The sequence below is a fragment of the Hylaeus volcanicus genome, chromosome 5 (assembly GCF_026283585.1).
Source record: "Hylaeus volcanicus isolate JK05 chromosome 5, UHH_iyHylVolc1.0_haploid, whole genome shotgun sequence".
Classification (NCBI taxonomy): Eukaryota; Metazoa; Arthropoda; class Insecta; order Hymenoptera; family Colletidae; genus Hylaeus; species Hylaeus volcanicus.
In genome coordinates, this window is record NC_071980.1 from 24365099 (window position 1) to 24390433 (window position 25335).

Sequence of the window (25335 nt, forward strand, 5' to 3'; positions counted from 1 at the left end):
AGCTAAATCAATGGTTAGGTGGTCTGGCTTCCGGATACTCACTTTAAAAAAATGGTCCGTGCTGCTGGCCTCGTGAATTTATTCATCCATATAATAAGACGTCATGAGCGTCAAATATTCCATAGCCGTGGGCTGATTAAATTAATTTTTCTTGAGCCCGGCGATAAAATCGATGCTCTGAGAATCGGTAGAGGCCACGAATTTAACATCACGAGTGTGAATTATCGCTGCGCGATTTGCTTTGTATACGCGTCGAGACTCAGCCCGGCAGTGCCTTATTTTCACGAATTGATCGCTTCATGTATCGGGCGAATCCTTCGAACCCTTTATTATGGGCTCGTCTGAGTGTCGATAATGATCGTGTAAATCGTTTCTTGTCCCAATAAATACCATGTGCGATAAGTATTCTCAATTTTCCAGCAAGCAACCTTGCAGAGGGAGCTTTAGATCTTCCACCTTTTAATTTTAAACAATCATATTCTAAAAATGAAATTAGTGGGATGTTACGAACTATAATGTTTTCCAGTTGAGGTCTATTTAGAGATTTAAGGGTTGGTAATGGTTATTATAATGCAGAAGGAAAAAGAAGAAAAACATGGTCGCTTATCTTATGGCAATGGAATTTATTACAAAGTTGTTTTGAATTATGACAATGGTTGCACAGCGCAACGCATAATATTTTACGATAAACATTAGCTACGATGTACATGTACGTCTAACGTAAGAGAGTCCTTATCGTAATGATATCACCTGTAACATATCGAAATACTTTTATCGTTTAGATACAAAACAGAGACAAATGGACGCGCGTTTAGCCTAGGAGGATGAGCAATGTTCGAGCGAACACGTACAATATCGATTTCGACGCGGCCAACGTTTCGAGGTATCGAAATTATTCTTTCGAGAGCGATGGCGCTACTAAGGCAGCTCAACCTAGTTTTAGATCATTTAAATTTGTTTGTATACGCAAGTATGCAAGGAAATGGTTTCAAATAATATTTCAATGAAGAAGATTATAATTTACAAATCTGAGAGCCTTTTGTTCAAGTATGACTTAGTTGAGATGCTAAAAATATTTATGTCAAATGACGAATATTCTCAAGTTGAGATTTGATTCGATTTTGAGAAATATTAGTCCATGGATAGTGATAGTTATCGCTTGTAGTTTTTCACTTTTTTTTAGTATAATTCCCCAATGAAGTTTTATAAAATGCCGGCAAGTTTCGTGCCATATTGATGTTCGTTGATGTTTAGTAACGTCCTCGTTAAAATTCAGAATTCTGAATAAATAAATTCCAGATTCCTACCTACGAATAAAAAGAAATGAATCCTGCTACCGCTCACCCCGAAGTAACCAACGTCGTACTATGAGAGTAGAACAGCCTCAGGAGGATTCATTTGTTTTTACCTCTACTAATAATTCCAAAATTTTCGTTCTTTATTTTATTAAACATATTTGTCAAACTAAACTTCCAATTGCGCCACTACTCTCGAGGGTTCTCTTCGATGGGAAAAGGTTCGAGCGAACGTATATAATTTAAGGTGAGTACTCGCGTGATACGTTATTTAAATGGCAGGAGGAACTATCTCAAAGATTGAGGTAATGAGGAGGAATGAGCTATTTAACTCTAAAAATAAAATAAACGTTATCCGTCTTACGTCCTACGGTTCGCCCACGAACGCGTGAGCTTCCACGTCGTGGAAGGAGTTCATGTCGACGCTGAAAGCGTCTTAAGAACCTAGGAGAACTTAAACTTAGGGTCGCACAGAGACGCTGCCGTGACAAGTCAGCATGCTCGTCGCAGCTGCGGAGCCATTGAGTGGTGATCACAATTTTCTCGGAAGGATACAGTTAAATTAGTTTCGCGGAATCTAGAGGGGAGGCTCTGGCAGTTGCGACTGCTCTATACGCTTTTTCATCACAGAAGCGTCGCCGTGACGGAAGCACGCGACAAACACGTTCAGTCGATTCTTTTGGGCCTTTCGTTGATTAGTTAGTCGCAATTATAGTAATGGTGCATCGGGTGACGGAGTAATTATTACGTGGGTGACGAGTGTTTGTGTTTTTTGAAGCTTATTTCGGTGCTTCTCTTGGTTTCTTGGTTGTGTTGAAGAAGAAGCCTTGGAATGGAGCACTGACGAGAGCGAGAAATGATGGAAACTGGAAAGGAGACAGGAGAAGGTATAATGCTCAAACTAAATAAGAAGCAGTGAGGAGAAGAAGATTTTTATGTTATATAAAAGTAATGCCAATGTCAGACAAAATCTGTAAGTGGATAATTATTTAACCATATATGAAAATTTTAACAAATCCGTATTTCCCTCATAGCTTCTAATGATTTAATTATCGACTGTGAAATTGGGATGATAGACACAATCAAGGGACTGTTAGACACCATTGTCGTTCGTGCATTTTCGAGTATTTTTCCGCTTTTCGTACGATGCAAATGAAGAAGCTATCACGCAATTAGACATTCACAGACGTCACACGACTTCATTCAGCTTTGAGTATTGCGTAGATACAAATACATAAAAAGATGGCTGCGAAACTTTCGTAAAACATACAGATACAAGAAGTGTACAATTATAATAACAACAGCTGTGATAACAATAAGCTTCGTCAGTATTTTAAAATTGTCGACTGAACCACGAGACACCGTGATTTTTCCACCATTACTCAGTGGCTCGCACTCGAAAACGTCCACCATCCTCGTATTTATATTTTCAATCATAAAGTGAAATATAGATTTACTTTCCGATCCTGCATGGATGAAATATTTCTTAATCATAATAAACAAATAGAAAGCCTCGATTTTTCATCATAATTACTAAAACACATTTAAAATTGAATCCAATTGAAGTCAGTTTTCGTACGACTGACAACTGTCAACATCGAGGGCCTGTACTTCTTAAAAAATTTCAAAATCAGCAATTTGATATCTTAAGCCCCACCTAATTTCACCTAAACTACGACATACTTCGGGTCGAACCAAATTCCAAATATACACAGTTCGGAAATGATCGATGAAGTGCGAGGTTGGTGAACTATTTTCGACGCGGCCGACTGTACCGTACACCTAATCGTAAATCATGACAAATAACACGCTAGCGACTAACGCGATCACAAATATTACGCAACTACGTAGAGCCACGAGGATCTTCTCGACAGCGGGAAACGCGATCGCCGGACGAAGGGAAAAGAAATCGGACGATCCGAGGGGGACGTCGTTGACGCGATCGTCAAAGGCCACCAGGTAGCGCACAAAAGTTCGTACTTTCGCTACCCAAACGAGTAACTTTCATCTGTCACGTTTCGCAATGGCCAATGGCCACCACTTCGGATTCCCCTGGGTCTCGTCCGACCGAGTCGTCCAGCGACCTTTCCGTCTCCGGTCGACGGAATGGACACGCACGTCGACGCCCAATACGCGAGCTTCCTTAGATCCTAGAAGGCCGTCCTTAAAATTAATCGTTGAGGCAGTTGCGTGTGGCAAGAGCGAAAGAATCAGTCGTTTTTATTTTTTTCGTCGATGTCGCTGCAACGCTTCGGGCGAGTCATCGTTTCGACGTTTTCATCGAGCTTCCAACGAGTCTCCCAAAATGCTTTAATCGCTTTAGGCATCTATCCTCCTCCTGAGATCTTTATGTGGCCGTGTTCAGCTCAGTTCCCTTACAAACACGCGATATATTAAGGAAAATGTGAGACTATCATATGGGATCAATTACTTGTACTAAAAGAAATCGAAAAGTCCTTAAACATTTTGTAATCCGAGCCTTAGTTACGCAGATATAAGCGGTTACATTTTGTAATCAAGTGGGTGTCACGCAAGAGCGCACCCAACGCACCCAACGTCGCAACAGTTAATTTGAAGTGTTTATATCTTGATAACGAAGCTTCAGATTACAATGTGGTACGATACTTTTTGGTTCATTTTTCTGCGAGGAATTGACCTTGATAAAAATCCTACACTTTTGTTAATATTCTATCGTGTAACGCTGGAAGTAACAATGATTTTTTTCGATTTAGCGCGTTAAAAGTATTCTGTGTTCGAGACAGGGCTTCAGGGTTTTAGGAACGTACGGTACTTTTAAACACTTAAATCAGTACTTTTTTTTGATACGGGATTTGGTTTATAATTATATTAATGAAAACAACGTTGTGAATTTTTGAAATTTAAAGTGATTTTACTGTCACGCCAAATCCTCATGAGACTATGTATCATGTTGATCACAAAATCTATTTTCCCAATTGTATGAACAATGCAAAAAATCTAAATACGAAAGGTAATAATCACAATTACCGAGTTTCTATAACGTATGCTAACTAGAATTAACTAACAAAAGTGACTTGCGTTTCTTTGACAAGTAACTGTATTGCGTATTACTTCAAGAATATGTACTTTCCATGTACACCTAAAATCCTGAATCCTTCTTTCTAAACACTCTGTAAAAGAAAAATTGCATTGCCGAACAAGAAAACGATTCACTTGTCGTTACGTTTGGAGTACAGAAAAAGTTGAATGCTCGTCATTGAGCTGAACAATACGGTTTTCTTTTAGTCGTTGATGAACAATCCTTAACTCCGTATTCTTTCTAATCTCAACCTCTCTGATGAAAGACTCGATCGCGAAGCCTGCGGAGGATCACCGTGACCTTTTCCAGACCTTAGAAACGACGGAGTGACGACTAACCGAAGATTACCGTCGCCATTAACGAGCTCAACCAGCTCACCTACCTGTGAAACTTAGGCGTACCATGCGTTTATCAGAATCGTTCCCCTAATACACGTTCGGCATCGAATCATCGAAGTTACGCCACGCGTATTCGACAACCGCGTTACGAGCACGTGGAATCCTAAATTCAGGGCGACTCCTTTAACTTCGTCGAGTAATATGCTTCTCTTACTTGCGAGACCAACGTAACATATTTCACGGGTAGGAGGTTCATCGTTCCAAAATATAAATAATAATACAACGTATAACTTAATATAAATTATAACTAGATCGTGGATGTTTACGCTGTTCTTATAGATATATAACAAGAATTGAATCTTAAGCGAAGTGTGTTTTATTTAAAACGGTATAATATGTGTATTTTTGTTGATATTTTATGTACTTTTGCATTTGTGCACATATAGTGCACAATTTTCATTTTCCATAAATGTACAAACATCCGCAGTCTAGTTATAATTATAATTCGTCTGGTTCATCATGTGTTCCTTCTGTTCGATTGAAGGACAGTTTTTCCAAAGATAGCCTGTATCGATAACTTCATTTTCCATGCGCATACTTAAAACATTAACAAATGTCGTTAGGGATGTATTATGACATTCGTTAAACTTTTAAAGAATCCTTGCTCCTACACAATCGTGTAACAGCTCACACCATCTCCACAAACAAGAGAAGCAGTTCAATCATCCCACCTTACCCTAACCTCCGCACGACCTAGTCGCAATTCATAACCATAAATACACACGTCCAAGGAGTTAGAATTCGCAAAACAGCTCCGTGGCCGGAAGTAAGAGTTCGTTTCCCTTCGACTCGTCGCCTCCCGCGTTTCCCAGCCCGGTCGTCAAACGAACACTTGAGAAGTCACCAGAGATCGACCGTGCACCATCGACCGATCGACAGTCGCGAGAGATTTCTTAGATATCCTAAAACATCGTTCCTTAAAATTACATTCTGAGGCAGTTCAGTTGGAAAGAGCAGAAGGATCAGTCGTGTCTAGCTTCGATCCGTCACCGTCGAGCAAAGTCGATCACGGATCGACTCGCCTCGGTTACGGTTCTCTCTATCGCCGTGTCCTCGTCCCTTGGGTCCCTCATAGTGCGAGGAACTTCATCAGTGCGTCGTAAATGAGTCGAGGATTGATGGTGCCGTCGGCAGTGTATCGGACACCCCTCAAGGAACCGTCGTCGTGACTAACAACCCCGTATTCCCCGACGATGAAACCGTCGGGTGTTCTCTCCTCGACCCTGTACTTCCTGTAGTTCCTACCCTCGACGACGTAGCCCACCTTGTGGCCGTCCTCGACCTCCGACGAGTTCGTGGACTCCGTGAGTATCAACTGGGGCCCGTGAGCGTTCCCGTTACTGCTCACGCTGACGGACTCGTCGATCTCGTAGTTGGCTTCGTCAGGTTCTCCGTCGTGCTCGCGATTCAGCGGCTGGCCTTCGGAGTCGTAAATTCGACTGGGTTCGCCGTAGACCTTCGCAGGCTGCGAGTAGATCTTCGCTGGCTCGGAGTACACCTTCGCTGGCTCCGAGTAGACCTTCGAGGGCTCCGAGTAGATCTTCTCTGGCTCGCTGTAGATCTTCGCAGGCTCGCTATAGATCTTCGCTGGCTCGCTGTAGACTTTCGCAGGTTCGCTGTAGACCTTGGCAGGCTCGCTGTACACCCTGGCTGGTTCACCGTATACCTTCTCAGGCTCGCCGTACATTTTCGCTGGCTCGCTGTACAGCTTAGCTGGCTCGTTGTACGGCCTGGACGCCTTGTAGTTCTTCGTTGACTGACTGTAGCCCTTTACTCCAGGGCGATTGTAATGAGAAGTATCGTAGTGTCTGCCAGCCTTCCGACCCTGAGCCTGAAGACGCTCCGATTGAACCTCCATGGGCTCCTCGTTGAACTCTTTCGACTCTGCGTTCTCCTCTGGGAGCTCGTAGTTCTCCTCGGTTGGCAGAGTGATCATGTCCTCGGGCTGGTTATGCGAGTCGGAATTGGCGTGACGTTCAGCGACGGCTGGCGTGTGCCTGTTCACCGGTCTGGGTGTCACCGAGCTGTGACCTTGCCAGCTGGTGCTCGGGGAACCCTCGTCGACCGAGAACTCGCTCCTGTTAGACTCGGACACGATGTTGTTGAGTTCCTCCGTTACGAAACTAGAGGAAGGCGGTGTTGTCGTTGTCGTAGTGCTGGCCATGGTCGTCGTCGCCTTTATCGTCGTTGTAGCTATCGTTGATGGGCTAACAGTCGATACTTTCGGCGTGGGAGCTCTAACCGTAGCATTGTTAGGTTCTTTTGTGGTTTCCTTGGACGAAGAGCCGCTGGAAGACGGTTGTCGAGCGACGACCGTGGCGTCGGCGTTGTCGTAATGCTCCACCCTGACCTTGTACGGCGTGGCTTCCACGGTGGATGTCACACTGACACCTATCACCTTTTGTCGACTCACAGGTTTGCTCGACGGGTTGCTGGTAGCGTTTGTCCTTGACGGGGACTTCTCTTGAGACCCCACCGACGTGATTGTCGTCGACGAACTCTGCGGCGTCAACCGCGTCGAGGATATATCGCTGGTGGTTCCCAGCTCATCGATCAACGACGCTAGGTTCTGCTGTCTGTTCTCCAGCGTTTTGTGACTGATAGGATAGAACCGAACGACCTCCTCTCGACCACTCGAGTTCCGCGCCCTGGAGACGATCTGCTTGTTGGCAGGATTCCGCGAGATTCGGTAGATCGACGCCTCGTGCTGGTGGGATTCCGCTGTCGCGCTGTCCGCGGCCGATGACGCCGCGTGTCCTCCGCGTCTGAAGCCTCTGCGTCTCTGCGGCGGCGTGGCCATGGCTCCGTTTATGAAGACCGACAGGAATTCCGTGCCCGCGAGTATATCGTTCCTCTTCGCTGGAGCGCCGGGTACTTCGTCCCACACCAGTGCCGCCTGCAGCAGTACCTGGAATATGTTTCATCGGTCAACGCAATGCGGAAACTGTTTCGGGTGTTATGGAATGGGTATCGTGGCAAGCATTATTCTAGGGTTACGGTTAAGGTAATATATGTTTTATGGACTCATCGCGGGATTATGTTTATCTCATTTTACACTCTTCGTTCTGTAGTGGTTTTAGTGGATAATAAGGTCTTTTATGTGACAGTCTGCCTTTTATAGTTATGGAGAAGTTGTACAGGGCGTGGAAGAACACGTGAGATTCACTTTGGTGATGGATTGGGAAGGTACGAACAATGAAGAGAATTTATTTGGGCATTCAACGTTTCCTAGAGATGTAGGTATTTTCTTTTTTATAAATCAAGAAGTTTCGATCACATACTGAATCACTGTCTAAATTAATTTGGAAATGGAGATAGTTCGTGAAATAGTTCGTCATTTTTACTTGATATTATTATTCTATTGCTACGTATAAAGTTATAATTGCTGAATTAAACATTCGAATTTTGAGGAATAGATTTAATACAGTATTTATATTTCTGGAGGAGGTATCTTATTATTTCGTGTTACTTTCTTTTATGCTTTCTATTTTACGTTGTAGCAACAAGAATTGTAAAACTCGTATGCGTAAATTGATTAGTATACATATAGTTCATACCTTTCTCATGATGGTGAATAAAAAGAATTTATTTTACTACTTCACAGTCGAAATCTTGCGACTACCATTTTCATTTAGACGTTATTCATTTAATTATTCTATTAGTTCGTTTTCTACGTAGACAAATGTAAACAACAGAAGAATGTTAGAGATTTTCTAAATTCGTAAAATTTTAAGGTGCGTCAATAAATGTTTTAGGACGCAATTGATAGAAACAGGATTAACTTTCTTTTTTCGTCGAGTGAAAGGAATGCTTAGATAGAAAATTTTAACCTTTCCATATTATCTCATGTGTGGCTTAAACCCGGAAAATGGAGACGGCATCTGTTAGTGTCATCGTATTTTAAAGGGATTTCACGGTTTTATCATTGAATAATAAAATTTTATAATACAAGAAGGGTATTCCCGAATTTACGATTGCTCAAGTTTTGCTTTTATACAAAAGCTGTTATATTTAATTATTACATTTGTTCATTCAATTTTCACGTAATATCCAATTTTAAAATCCCAATAATACACTGTGAGAAGCTTTTTAGCAAAAAACGATCATGTCCGATAATGGAAACGTTTCACGTTCAGATTCTTCCATGAAAAAGAGGTTAAGAAGTAAGATCAAGGTAGCAAGTACATGAAAATGTGACAACTAAACTGGGAGCTATAATGCTGCACGAAATTATTAACGAAGTGTCGTCGAGCGAACCGGTTATTTCTGAAATCGACCAGTCGCATTGTGCCAAGGGTCGGTTCATGAAGTGTTTAACTTACGTTCACGGAGTGTCTAATTTACGTGATTCGGGAGGGATCAGTGGAATAATCAGTTCGAATCGGTGGAACGCGTGCATCAAAAGTAATAAACGCCGCGTTTCAAGTACGTGTACCGCGTAGTATGAAACTTCAACAAACTGTTGCTGGACCGTTAAAGCCATTTGGAGTCGGTGAACAAGTTTTTAAGGACTTTATGTTCCGAGCACAGGCGTAGCTGGTGTAGAACCTCGATTATTGTACGAAAGCTTAGTTCAGCGGACACTGTAGGCAAGTGGAGGAGATGGTCACTAAGAATGAAGAAGCTATGGCTGGACTATGAGTAGTTTGGGGATATTCTGAGTGGGGTTGTTACACGTTGGATTGGTTGCCTCGATCATTGCAAAAATTTTTAGCTATGACTTCTTGCAATAATCGAGGTTGCAATTTTTGACACTGTTATATCTTTTTCCATGAGTTCGATGTTAATAGATTCATGAGTAAATCGCGAGTAAAGCACTTATTGTTGATTTAAAATTGCGATATAATTGTCGTATGTTCATCTAATTGTGTTTAATAGATAGTATTATATAATATGTATTATATGAATAATAGTAGTGTGAAGTAGTGGACATGTTACACACTTCAGGAATGTAATTGCATTATATTTATTTAAAATTTGAATAAAATTCAGGAGTCCAGTGTAATTCCTTGGCTAGTGGTCTAAAAGTCTGACAATGAGCTACGCCACTGGCACGGAGGGAACACGGAACACGTCGGATTGCGTTTAACTTTTAATCCGTGAGCAAACGATAAAATGCCTTCGCGTTTGTCCGTCCTGGATACACGAAGGTCGCGCCAGGTGCATTCGAGCAATTTATAAATTACGTTACAGCCGCTGTAAAGTCTCTGAAAGGGCGCAGCTTATTACAACCAGGAAGGGGGAGGGAGGCCTCGGCTCGTGTTTCTGCGATGTCACCTTGTTATCTTCTGAAACATCTTATTTCCTAGCTCATTCGAAACTGTCGGCCTTTGCTGAGCGTTCAAATCGTACGTTCGTTAATGGAGTAGTGATTATCTCTTAAAACGAAAAGCATCATCGCTGGAATATACGATTTATTTATTACTAAGGGTTTCGAACGTTCTGGTGCTTAGTTATTTATCAAACTTTAATTGTTCTAATCGAAGATTTCTGTTTTCCCTTAGTGCAGAAGTTCAGACATGTAACAAGCCACCGTTTTAAATAAATTTCAAACATATTTCAAATGTAAACATGTTTCCATTAAATGTATTCAATTAATCTATAAAAATAATCTACTAAAATCGATACGATAATACCGAAGTTAACAAGCATAATTTAAAATAAAACCAACGTTTTCCATTTTCGATTTTGCAAAATCACTTCCTGTCAATCTCATTACTCCGATATGAGAGTCATTGCCCAAATTTATTATATTAAATACTCGCGCAAGAAAAACGTGTTAACAGGGTATTCGGAGTTATGGCTCCATTTTAAATTTGCAAACAGTAGTTCGCGTCATATGTTCTCGAGATGCGATAATCGAAAAAAGCGAGAGGATCGTCGTTGACGTGTCGGTAGGCACGACAGGTGCGAAACACGTTAAACACAGCGTGAAGCGTTCAGTGTTGCAATCAATATTCATGTATTCGAGTGTTGTAAATTAAGCTAAGTGACAACATCGTCAGCGTGACTTTGACCGTGGAATTTTGGAGCCTACTTGACACCGATCACCTGTGGTAATGGAGTCAAAGAGCGATTCTTAATAAACAATCGTGGATGCACATTAATGGAATATGAATCGACACAGTTGTTCAAGATCTTTTCAACTTTGATTAATACATGGAGTATACCGAAAGATGATCAAGTCATTGAATAAAATTTATCGCGTTCGTTTTCCTTACTTTATCTGTAAACTGATGATAAAAGGACAAATGGCTATCAAAGCGCAGGATCGGAAAGTAAAACGAATCGGTTGGTCGTGCTGACGCAACGACCGTCGGCGACCTTCCGTAAGATTGCAAAAATCCGATTCAGAGCGCTTTACGGCGAGCCCAGTGCGGGACGACAACACTGAAAAAAACAGCAGTAAAACCGAGGTCCAGAGGTATGAGACTCTTTAAATTATTAACGGCACGGCGTCCCGCGCTTTTTCACTGGGAATAAACATTCTTCCCTGCCGCCAGTTCGTTGTCTTCCAACCACGTCGAGGATCACGTAATAACGACATAAATTAAACCTTTATGCCCCGTAGAAAGCGAGCTGTTGTGTTCACGAAGATTCGCGAAATCTCGGAGCTTTTATCGAAACGAAGCATTTGTGGAGCTCCGAATAAAGAGTCAGTCGAATTGATTCGAAATAAAGTCTTCCTTGATTGAGTCTTCCATGAATTGCGACATAAGCATTCGATAGTTAAATAAAATATAATTCACACTTGAATGAAAGATAGGACGGACTGTAATATAGGTATCACACACGATCAGTTTATATGAAATTACAGTGTGTAATAAATACTGCATTAATAACGATCACGGAACTTTGTTTTACAGTTGAATAAAACTTGAAAGCACCAGAAACATCGATAAACGTCGACACGTTTTTATTAGCAGTTTCGCAATGCTTTCCACCTGTTTATATGAAAGTGATTATTATCAGAAATTTGAAAGTACTTAGCTCTTAAACCTGAACGTAACACTATTTCATAACTTAGTGGTAATAATATAAACTTTCGATACTGCACTGTACATTTCTCTCACATCACAGTTTATCAAACAGTATCCAAATCCGAGACTCGATTTTTGAATAAAAGAAATAACAACTTTAGAAAAAGAAACCTATAAGTATTTTGTTTACATGTTTCAGCCAAACGAAATGTAGACTTCTTTGTGTGCGTGTAAATATAAATCTTAAAGTAAAAACTAAAAAACAGATGTTTAACTGGGATAACCATAAGAAAAACACGAGCAGAGACGACTCGAGTGATAAGAATAATTACTGACAAATTTCTGGAGTCTTTGGAATTATCGATGAACATTCCAAGCATCTTCGATCCTTATTATTATACATTTATTTTCCACTTTGCCAATCATTTGCAGTAAATGTTTCATTCGGTCTCTTCCGATACTTTCTTCTTACGGTAATTGGAGCGAACAATTTGCATGACGTCAATAGAATTCTTTAAACATTATGTCTGCTTCTTCCTTATGGTAAATTCTTAAATTTCCGCGAGCACGACAGATAACAAAAATTGGTCCCATTCGTCGTTAAGATTACAGTAATTCTGCTAAATTATAAGAGTCGATGCGATCTGTAGATACCATTAATTTTATAAAATCTCGGCAAGATGGTAAATATAGATATTTCTGATTACTTCGAATTGTATGTTGTGTGGTATGTCCGGAGGTATTTATGATAATCCTTCGATCGGTTAACAGTTGAACAACCTTGAATATAGGAGCACAGGAACGCGGAATTTCAAGTAAATGCAAGGTAGAAATGATCGCATCGATTCAATGGTGAAACGGATCGTTTATGATGACTGTTGTAACATTATCCTCTAGGGTATATCTTGACTTCGTCGTTGGTTATAGTCGAAATTAAAATTCATTTCTTATTATTTGTGTCACAAATTATACTGCGGGCCCACAGAAATTACAAATTATTTAAGTTTGATTATAGAATAATTACCCTTTCACTATACCGCAGCATTCGATACCCAGTTATTTTGCACGGTGTATTTATTATAATCCACTGACAACGTACAACTCAATTTCCAATAATAAACCGATTGAAAAAGAAAATTGGAACCTGGAGGCATTTTTCAGTAAATTATCAATAATTATTATATACTTATAAATATCTTAAAGTAATAATGTAGGTAGTCGTTCGTGATCCTTCGAGCATAAATATTAGTTGAACACTTTCGTGAATATTAAATTTATTCGGTGATTAAGTAAAAATTTCTTTTTTAATTATGTACAAAAAAAAAAATGTAGAAAATGAAAGTTAGCAGTACAAGAAGTAGATGAAATGAATGCTAAAATGAATACAAAATTATAAAAAAGATAAATGAGAAAACATCGAAATTTGTATTTATTTTGTACAGTGTTTTTAATGTACAGTTGTCAAATCAGTACCAACTAGAACGGGATATTCAATCGGCGATATCCAAAATTTTTATAGCCACTTCAGGTTCCGAATAACATAAACAAGCGAGATAATATGAATGCGAATTCCTTTTTGCCGTCTGTGAACGGACGCATGCGTTGTCGTATTTTTCGAAGATAGGAGAAATGGAGTGAAAAAGGAGCAAAGAGGTGAGAACGTGCAATGTGGGTACTCCGACAGCTACTTTATGATGCTCTAGGCTACAATGTATTATTCACCTGTGAATTCTTCAACGACGTCGTTTACACTGAGAGAAATACCACAGGAGGGGTCTCGAGTATACATCCAACTCATTCAAGTAATTTCTGAGACTTGTCGGACACCGATATTATTCACATAGATCAACGTTCCTCCTAATCTTCGTTAGTTATGAACACTTTTATCCTACAAAATTAAAAAATTATAAAATCTCGTAGGCGTATTGATTAATCAGAATTTATTTATTTTTGTAGAATCCTGTTAGAATCAATAGCGACTTTTGTTTGAGAATCGGGAGTTAAGAGTGTTGTCAATTTATAATTTCAATGTGATTGTAATATTTGTTGGATCTAAAGATAACTTATTACTCAAATGATATAGGACTCATCTTATATATGTTTGCAGTAACGCGCGTAGTGTAGGTTCGTTTCACTGAAGGAAATTTCCGAATTATCGTTCGCATGATTCGATGCTCATAAATTTGTTTACCGCATCGACGCGGGGAGAGGAGAATCGTTTAATCGAAGAAAATTAAAGGGCATGCTTGGCAGAGGCGAGATTAATATCACAGCCGGTGAATTCCGGGGTTCACCGGAATTAATAATCACGAGTTCGGCTCGTGCTCCCATAAATCGTGCGCACGCAAGCGTGCATACGCATGGGAGATATTTGCTCGATTTACAAAGTGGCCAGCAGCGTTTAAGCCAGCCAGGACTGGTCTAGAACGGTTTCCTGTTGAAAGGAGAACGCGTATCACCTCGGATGAGGTCACTCGGTGCGCCCACTTATTACCCTTGCAGATGGCTCCCATTCGCGACGCGCGTTATTTTTCCAAAACTCGTAAAACGACGACTTTTTTCAATTACCACCTCCACCAGATTTGATGCAGTAAACGAAATGATCGATACATCGAGCAGTTTTCTAAAGCGATGATCATCAAGGACAAAAACATTCGTTTGATCATTCAAAGTCCTTTTGCACTTCTAAATTCATTCTGCAATTTTCGTACAATAATATACGTAGTTTAGTAATGGTGATAGTGATAGTAATAAGTACATGATTTCAAAAAAATTTTTTTAAATCGTTAACGATGATTCGCTTTTATGTGCAGTCTATTAATTATTCCTGGAAGTGTTCAGAAATGTTCAGGTCAGTAAATCGAGTTATTATTGTGAATAGTCTAAAATCTACGATAACATTAAAGAACGTTTAATACATTTTCCTCTTTCTAAAACATTTACCCATAAAAATTATTAAAAGATTTGTTAATTTATTGAGAAACGTAATAATAAATTTAAAGAATAAACAGAGTATTATAATTAAAATGAACTTTTATTCGATCAATTGCCAACTTCATCTTCGACATTAATTCTGTAGCATTCCATTAATACCGAGACAGGAACCTTGCCAGTGACCTTCTGCGATGATTTCGTTTAAATAGCACCACAGTCATTGCTATCCGATCCAATTAAAGTCACTTCGTCGACAGGTGTCCGAGGATAAACGCTTTTTCAACGATTATCTACATGATAAATCGATCAGTACGGGACAGATACCGAATTTGGCTCATGCTGTCAGGTTTCTTTAATCGTGTAACATCGCATTTGTGAAAATGATAGACGTTCGCTTTATTCTCAGTCAGACGTTAGCAACGGTACGGTCGAAGATTGAAATAATTCACGAACTCGATGTAAAATCAGAATTGCAAAATATTTTTCTAGTAGCTGGTTGTCCAAGGTTAGTAAAGAATCGAATGATTTTTATAATATTGCATGGATCACGTACGGTATAAATTATAGATGATAAAATTTATCATTGAATCTTTGATGTCTCAACGCAATACCTATTACATGTGATGCGATCTCAAATAAATTAACAACAAATCTGAATAATAACTAAAAATTAAAGATCCCATGTCTTGCAATTTTTGCCCATCAGAAAATATAACCTTCATTATTTCATTCCTTGTATTTGCATTCCTCGTCTGTTAAAGGTATGCAAATTTCAGAATCTATATATCAGTAGCCATAAATGTGTTGTTTACAAATTTTTCGGTTTAAATTGTTAAAATTAGCCATCAGACGACGTCGTTAACGGAACACGAGTACGATCGAGTCGTTAAACGCGAATGAAAGAATTTGCGTGGGTACCAAAACATTGTATTGGAGCGAACAGATATATCCGTACGTTATAAACAATATGCAGGTGCGGCGATTTTAAACACAGCCTCGTCACCGTGAAGGAATCGTGGTTTTTTGAAGAGTGCGAATGAGCTCAGCGGTGCAGGACGTCGGTATTACGTGTATTCGATGAAAATAGATTAGACAGTAGCTATTAGATAGTAAGCTAGATTAGATTGTTTTGTAGGGAACATGTGTCACAGCTAATTGCATATTGAAATACTTATACAGGATACGCGAACAGTTTTTAAATAAACTCCAAGTAATTCGAAATCAACTCATCATGGAGGTACTGCAATTTTTCCATTTTCCAAGTCACTCGTCAGGAAAATTTACGAATTCAGACAAGAAATATTCTAAAATGGAAATTTAAAGTATACTGTCGTTAGAAACTGATCAAGATTAGTAGTTAACGTAGTCAAAATATAAAATTATTTTAATTCGTATAATTATAAATTCGTTTTCGTTTCGAAGAAATTCGAAGAATACCTGGACAATGGTAATAATTTTTAATGATCATTCCAGAATTTCTCTACAAACAAATTATTTTCCGCAAGCGTAGTGGTCACTTAACTTCGAATTATTTTTTCTGAGGATGATTCAGAAATCAAAGGTCAACAAATGGAGCTCTGAATTTAATTTTAAATACAAGTAAATATAGGACCTTCCAAACAAAATTCTAAATTGTACACACGAAGCAGAATAGTTATACTATTAAAATTCATAAAAAATCGGTTCGCGTTATTTCAAGTACGTTTAACATTGATGCAATCGAAAGCAGTAATGTAGTTACGATACTGTACGATACGAGGGAAGATATGAATGACGATTCACAGGTGCGGCCGTTTTAAAGGCAAACTCATCGCGAAGGAATCACGGATTTGAGAAGATGCAAGTGGGCGCAAGTTAACCTGATGCTGTCGCCCCCGTTTCGATGTGTGTTTTAATGTCTTGCTGCGTGTAAAAGTAGTCGTCTGACCCACTTATACGTGACCAGCCTGAAGACGGACAACAAACTGTGCCAGACGTAATAATTCAAGATCCTTTACTCCACTTTACTATATACATGAAAAAAAAAAAAAAAATTGAGTGCATTAGATTCGAGTCACGCCTGACCAAGTTCGTACCCGGCAATTATTTTCCTCTCTACATGGTATTGGTCGCTACACTAAGAGTCCAAGTTATTAATAGAATCCGGATGTTAGGGATCTGTGACAAACGTAAATGTGGAAAACCCACGCAGAACGTGTATAAAAGGCATATACTTCTAAGAAATAATATATTTATATTCGGTAGTTTTAAAGAATATTCTGCATACGTTTTACATACGTTATCCATATCGGTATCCGTCCGTAAATGCACGAAATTCGTAATCTACTTGCCATTGCTCACACTTTGCTACGTGAAGAGGTCTAGGTTACGACTAGATTAGCCATAGATTTGACATCGATTATTGTTTACAAAGAGTATGTTATCGCCGTTAACAGGCTCTTGGTTAAAAGAATACAGGATTGATCCAAGTTGGGACATATTTTTCAAGAAAGACAATAAACGCTCGCGTCTCTTTCTCATCGGCGTTGTTTATTTCTGTCGGGGCTGACGCGTCCGGTTTCTTGGCCGGCAGACGTGCCGACGTAAAGCACGTGATCGAGAAATCGTTCGACTCTGCCGTATATGCGAAGTAAATGACACGAGCGTATCAGGTTCTGAGGAATCTGCAAAAGAGGCCAATCAAGGTTGCGACTGGGCGCGGTGCGCAACATCCGTGCAAACGTGCACACCGGGCCTTATCCCTTCCCCGTATGTGGCCCGATCGACTCGTTCCGCCCAATGTTAGCGAGTCTTTTCGCCTAATTGCCCGCTGCGTGACGCACTGTCCGTCAACGATCGCTTTTGTCCTGACAGCTACCGAACGACTATGGTCTCGTTCCGTTCTGGTCCCCCGAGGTGCCGTGTCCATGACGCTGCACATTCTGCTGCTGTCAAGGTCAACGCTTTAATTCGGTCGTTGATTCTTTGTGGTGGAAAAGCGCCGGCTGAGTAATTTCATGTCGCTAATAACAATTTGTTAGGACATAAATTACATTTGCATTCGTAATAACAAGAAAAGTGGTATAATATTACATAAACAAAATTCTCAAGCAATACTGTATAATGGACGTAATGATACTACATCTTCCGGCCTACAAGTTTATTTCAGTAATAAATAATTGTAATTAATTTTATTTAATGTATAGGATATAGTTTTCTTTCAAATACTTCTAATTTAAAATGAATTCCAGAAATATTCTCACTGTTCTAACCATAGTGTCTTAACATGATTTTTGTTGACAAATATCATGCATCATACTTTTATTTGAGTATAAACATTCTAATTTATGTATCAGATATTTTAATGTAAATGTTGTACTTTAATAATAATAATTAGTACATGGAATACAATGTAAGTATCAAAACAGTTAAAAGAATATTTTTTATAATAAAAAGACTTCCATTAGCATGATGTACTTGGTACTTAGTCATTCAATATTTCAACTTCGTAAGTGTTGGTTCGAACATGACTTAGAAACATGAGTCGAAGCGTTGTAAATAATGTAGTGTTTACGTTGAGATTTACAGTATCAATTAATAAGCATCGGAGTCTCGTTGCAACAATGGTAAATTGTTCGATTTGCACGCCGATTGCGCAGGGCTCTCGAGTATTCCCACGCCACTTTTGGAAAAGACCGTGGAATTATGATCGGTGCAACACTAATCACGTTCCATTAAATGAACACCCCGCTCGATATAACGCTGCTTTATATTGAACATCGCTTATGCAAACGCCATAGCAAACATTCCTGTAGCAATAATCCGTATTATTGAGCAACATCGATAATATTATTGTAACGACGTGATGCAAGAAGACTTGGAAACTTTATTTAAAAAAAAAAATCAGAGTCGCAAACTTGAAGTGTCGTTACAACAATTTGCCACTGAAAGTGTTAGATAATTTTCTATTAATGATTCATAACTAAAAAGTTTCAGTGTATCCTAATACAATGGTTCAACAAATTTTTGGAAGAAAGGAAGAAAGGAATTGTAATTAAGAAAAATTTCGAAACAATATTATTAATGGAGAATCACGTTTTAAATTTTCCGTCCCACTTTACATTTTGACTTTTAAAACAAAAGATATTCTTCAAATATAAATACGTAAAAGTAAAGTAAAAAGTTGAATCATTTGTATATACTCTTCATTCTGTCAGTACACAAAGATCTGCAAAGTGTGCATCTCTGTTAATAAAAAAAAAAAATAAAGTCCCAGCCTCGAAGTGCTTCAGCAATAGCCTGAGATAACAGGAGTCAGACATTTTCTTTTTAATGCGTTAACGCTAAGACTCTTCAGTGGAACATAAAAGCTTGGTGTAACCTGTTGAGAGCATTCGATGGTGTCGATTAAGTTTATGATTAAAATAAGGTAGCCAGAGCTACGATTGGACAATAATCGCTTCTTAAGCACCGCGTTATCTAAATTTTGTCACAACATTCCAGTCACTACATGTAGAAAATGCGTGAAATTTACAACTCAATGAAAAAGAGTGCAACTTAATAGCACCACGTTAAATACAAAACAAGAATTAGCTTGCTTCGTAGACGCCTTCGTTTAATTACAGAACCTCGTGTTTTATTTACCTGACACGTTTACCTGCTTTCTATCTACGATCGTACTGTTTTTCTGCGAATGCGAAATGTGCAATAACTTTCTGGCTGAATCATTCTCCTTCCCTCGGTCGTGTCGGAGTGCTCTCACTAACGAGATCATAATCGTGTGTATTTTTTTCTAACCGTGATAAACAATGTCACGGTGGAGTTGTTAAGCAGTTTGTCGGTGTAATTAAGTGGCCCATAAACCTGACTTAGTTTGAAGATGGAATGCTTGCCCTGGGATAACTATCCTTCTAAACCAGTGCTTCTCAAAATGTTTTGGCTATGCAGTGGGTGAAAGGAGTTTCGTAACTCGCCTACTTTATCAATTCTCAGGTGATGTTTTTCATTCTGATCTAGTTTATCTGGCTTCAACTGTTTCTCAATTCATTTACCTTTGAACGTTTTCTGTAGTTGATTTTCTTACTAATGATACATCGTAAATGAATTGTTACAATTTTAATATGGTCTCCTCTTAAAAGCACTTTCTTTTTTCAAGAGTATTTCTCATAGATCTTCAGGTTTCGGAAATAATTCTTCATCTCACCTTACATAAATTAACAATTAACAATTATGTGCTTTGATTGTTCTATCTTTTATAATTTTTAATTAATAGAGAAAATCCAAAAATTAAATGGCCACAAACGATTAAAATACTTTTTACAAAGAAAAAAAAAATTGTATATGGATCGAATAAAATGCTCGACTCATATGTAAGCTGTATGACCTGTTCTAACTCAAAGATTAACCACTCTGAATTCATAAATTCCCGCGTGTATGTATCATTTGAAACCGTGCACGCAGTAACGGAGGGGTTTGTCATCGATAAAAGTAAGGGTCAGTTTTCAATGTCTCACCAGCGAAAGTTTAACTAGCATGCGTGTACGCCTGGCAATGCTTACACAATGCACAGTGGCGTAATTTCGTACTCGGGGACACCGTAATAAATGTTTCAGTCCTCCCACACTCCAGTTCTATATAATTTACGTAAGGTGTGCGGGCGCGCTTTATACAGACAAACTGGAATGCAGTAGTTACGACTGGGTTCTTGTTTGTTTCGGTGAAAAAGTCGACTTTCTTAATCGTTGAAATAATAATTTAATATTATTCACGTATTCCACAATCATGAGAAAATCAAAAGAGAAAAACTGATATTAATCGTCGTATTTGCATGATAACCTTCATAGATTAAATATACAATAAATTCGATTTTTTCCATTTCTTTTTTCAATATCTGGATAACATTTTTCAAGTAACGCCGTGTTAAACGATACTATGAGACCAATTTTTGTTTGTTTGAAGGTTCAATAAAACATCATGAAAATTTTCAGACAACTCATCGTAGAATGCATTTACAAAGAAATTTCTGAAAATATCTTTATTTGGGTCCATTGCAGTGTTGCACCCCTTCAAATTTGAAGTTAGAACTACCAGAAACCCTTTATATAATTAGTAGATAACATTCGTCCAATCTCGTAACACCGATCACAGCAAACCCGTCGCATCGTCGACAAACCGCGACGAACACCTACGCCGCTCCACGGAACCATCGATCAAACCGAAAACGAACAACGTCACTGAATCACGCACAGGGTCGCATGACCTTTCGCTCGGGCTGCAATAGGTCGCGCGAAGTGTGCCGATGAGCGCAAACATCGTCGTGGCGACGAAAGGCCGTCTCGTTTCGGGACTATTTTCGTTACACGAAAGCGACCAACCGGAGTAGATACGATCTTCCGATACGACGCATTTAAGGACAGAGGTGAAAACGTTTACGTACATTCTTTCTCCGGTATTGGATAATCGCGAGGTCACGAACCGGGACCAGGACTGACGAAGCCAGGAGCGCATCTACCTTGAGACCGACGAAGCCTCGACTTAGGCCTGCACGTGAAAGGGGGCACGAAATAGCTCCTTGTTTGATCATTTTTGCAATTTTATTGCTATTTGAAAGCAGGCTGGAGAGATAGTTTTGATTCTTGAAGAATGGCTCGGTTCGTGTGCAAATAAGTGAAGTGGGTATGTCCGTGGTCAGACATGTGTGAAAGATACGAAAAATATAGAAGGAACACTTCCAGCGTACAAACTAAAAGTGCATTACGATGAATGACAATGTATGACAATGCATAACAATGCATGACAATGTATGACAAGATATGTTGATGTATGAGAATAATGGCGTATGAAGATATGTGACGATACCAAACGAATATATGACAATATATGGCTCTGCTTTTCGATGTAGGACACTGTATGGTAATATATGACTGTGTATGACAAAATATACGAAGTTGTATGCCAATACACAAATGTATAGCGATACGTGACAATCAAAAACACTGTATAACAACATACGGCGATGTATGATAATGTATGACAATATAAAACGAATATATGACAATGTAAGGCAATGTATAACGACGGATAAAGATATATGGCTATGTATAATGGTGTCTGACGATGCATGACGATACCACTTACACATTTTCCATGCATCCTGCATTTACGCATGAATTCCGCACACGAGTATATATTCCGATTGTTTGCATATAAAATATCAATCTGCATAAGCACCCGCAGTCTGTAAATAACTATCTGCATATCTGATATTGCAGTGGTTATTCCGCATTGCAAACGTGCGTACACGATGCTCAATCATGCTATATTAGAGAAGCATTAATAGCAAGTAATTCAGCATTATCTGAATAATTTTAGGAGAAACATCATACAAAATACAAATTGTAAGATCCTCTTCCAAGATTCTTAGGATTGAATCCCTAACTACGAAACGGGGTAACTGATCTAATACCTTACTCCAGTTGCGTTACAGCGATAGAAAGTTGCGATTGTTATAGCGCGTCTTCCCCTCGACGAGAATGCATCGAAGAGGAACGCTAATAGGAGAGGAACAATAAGAGAACAAATATTTTTATAGTGACAACTAATGTTTGCCTTTCATAAAACATATTATAAAAGGTACTGACTCTTCGAAGCAATCCTTATATAATCATCACATGTCGAAAAGTAGTCTTATATAATTTGATGTCGCCTGGAGCTGTAATATTGTTCTAATCTACTTGTGACCTGACGATTATAATATTTCGAAGAACATCTACAGGTCGAAGTAGACATCAAATTATTTAAATGAGCGTTTTTCTTAATCCTCTGTTGGCTTATCGAAACACCGAGTCGTCGATGACCAGCTAAAAATCCAGAATCTTTCCAAGTGTCCTGGTAGAAGAAACTTGAAAAAGTTTAGGTATTCTCTTGAATTCTTAAACCTAGCGTTTCTACTTTCAGAACAATCTAAATCTCTCTTATTTTTTGAGAACATATATCAAGAACATGTTCCTGAAGAATATATGCATATAGTCGAAATATTGAATCGAGTACGAATTAACTTACTGTACTTGCTCTTATCTCCTAACAGCAACGCATTATTGTCTCGGATTAATTAGCTTCAGGCTCTGAAAACTTTATATCCGCCACTGGACGAAAGGAGAAGCGTTCCTTTAATAATGTAACGAATAGCCATGTGAAAAGTATTCGGGACATTGCGCGGCCGAGAGGCGCCTAGTATCGGATACATCATCCTAATGACTTCCTTATGCGTGGGCGGGTGTTTGGATTCTTCAGCGGGGGGCCTGGCGACCGTGGCAACGCGGTGACGACGTTTTCGACGCCTGGCGCCAAGAAATTCGATTTGTCTTGGACTTTCGTCATCGAGTCGAGGGAGCCCGAACTCAAAGCAATATACATATTCATTTTCACGAGGAGAGTTTACGAGGATTATAAGTCGAAAACGAGAAATGCTCGTATTCTGGCCAGAGTGAATTATGGCGACTAACAATTGCTAAACGAAAAATAAAGTGGGAGGAAATGTGCGTTGCCCAACAGAAAACGTAGTCTTTATTCTTGGAACGTGGAAGAAAATAAGGGTTGCTCAAAAGGTAGCAGCAGTGCATGATATCATTACAGGTACTGTAATTTCAATGAAACCTACAGTAACATCCTAATTAATGATAATTGAATTTGAACCAAACGTAAAGGTGCAACGACACGAATAAAATATCGTTTTCGATTAAAGGTCATAACCTGATTAAACATGAACGCAGTTTCCTGGGATGAACTGGCACTGGGGTGAACTTGTTAATTCGTCCAGTAGTGATTCAATAATAAAGAAATCCACGATTAATCTCGGACACCAGCGGGAAGCCGCGACGACTTCATTACAAGGCATTATAGGCTCATCAAGTAATTACTCGCGATGCGGTTTTGCGTTACACCGGTTGAACGAAGGTTAATAAATCGTCCAGTCTCGATGCGCGTGTTCATGCACTCGTGCGGCGTGACTTCGTTGCACAGAATATGGTCGCAACGGGGGTTATTATTAACGTCGTTCCTTGTTTATAATTCGTGAAACGCGGGACGATAAACGATTGCCACGACCAACAACACGAAACTTCTCGCGCGAATACTTCGGGAGAAACGATACGGAAACTTGGGGGTTACGCCATCTTTGTAGCTGAGTAGGTCCAGAAACTTCCTTTTCTATGAAGTGCATCCTTACGAATTGAGATATCTCAGGTTTCATTCGACAAATCTTAGTAACGATCATGCCACCCTTGTAGGGAATCAAATATCGAACAACCTAATGGAGTTGTGGCTTGATAAGTGGCTTACGTAGCGATAAGTAACGGATCAAGTGGCAAGTAAGTCTTGTCACCTTGCATTAATTCAAGGTATTATGACAGACACATTTCTAATCTCGAATTTTCTTTTCCTATCATGCTTAACTATATCCTGAAGTGGTTCGTTGAAATAAATGCTAGTTTTTTAGACAAATGCTGAAACCTCGTAACAAAAATTAAAATTCGTGTTTGAGGCAGATGTTTATGAGAAAGAATGTCAGCAATTTTCATGGTTCACGTGGCTTTAGAACTAGAAACTAGACTTAGATTTCATTTACGACAACGAATCAACTAGGTCTAACGACATTTGAATTTCAATGTTTAAGGCTAGTTTGTATGTAAATGACACGCCAACTAGCTTTAACGTTCTACATTTATTGATACCTGTTGGACAGAGTAGTTTGTGTCTGGCTACGTTCAGAAAGTATTTATGCCAATTGCGACATTTTCCTGGAACCGTTTAAGTAATAATGCGATTAGTTTACATGAGATTAATCTGTAATTAAGAGAGAGTATGCCTCCTGATTATAGTAATTGCAATGACTCGTCTAGCAGTCTTACATAGGACAACATTTCGTAGGTCACATGCTCCATATCAAAAGTATCGATTTATTATTCTTATCGCCCATTTATTGTTCTATGATTGGCGTCCATCCATTTCTTTGTTATACTCATAGTAAGAGGACGTAGATTAAATAATGGTTCTTATATTTCTATCTAAAATCGTACTACTTTATATTTAAGCGAGTATTGCTGTACAATTTTGTCGCATGTGATTGTACACGAAGGGCCTAGCCTTACGAGGAATGCGGAAGCGACATGTAGCCTTTCAATGCCAACAGGCTCCCCACACCTGACCTAGACAATTTATAAGAAATCCATCTTTTCACTATCTTACGATGTGTTACGGGAGAGTTGTCGTAACTCTTGCACCGTATTCTTAAAGTACTCTGTGATGGAAGAGTCTCCGTGTACATGGCAAGCGTATAAAACCTTATTAAAAATAAATATTCCACGTCTTCTTAGTGACGCTAACTAGAAAATAATTATACCGTTTATACTTCTACACAACTCTTGTATTTTATAATGTATTAGTTGACCATAGAGCAATGGATTAGCAACGTATTTTTAGACATGGAATAGTATCGTTTAAATTAGAAGTTGATGTTTTACGGTTCCATCTATTCAAGTAGAAAATTTTACTTAGAATGCAAAGGTGAATTATTTAAAATGTTATTCACCAACATAAAGGTTCTTTTTAATGGAGCTACAGAATTTTGTTATTTAATAATAATATGCCTCTGTCAATGTCGTCATGGTGGACACTTGATCGACATCATCATC

General features: G+C 39.0%; 1 protein-coding gene across 1 annotated transcript in view; it reads right to left on the reverse strand.

Annotated features, from left to right (window-relative positions):
- Positions 1-617: 617 nt before the first annotated feature.
- LOC128876872 (uncharacterized) overlaps positions 618-25335 on the reverse strand; it is a 60389-nt gene continuing 35671 nt past the window's right edge. Inside the window, exon 2 of the mRNA XM_054123626.1 lies at positions 618-7659. Within this exon, the coding sequence (XP_053979601.1) occupies positions 5821-7659 (1839 nt within the window). The 3' untranslated portion in view covers positions 618-5820. The remainder of the gene's footprint in view (positions 7660-25335) is intronic.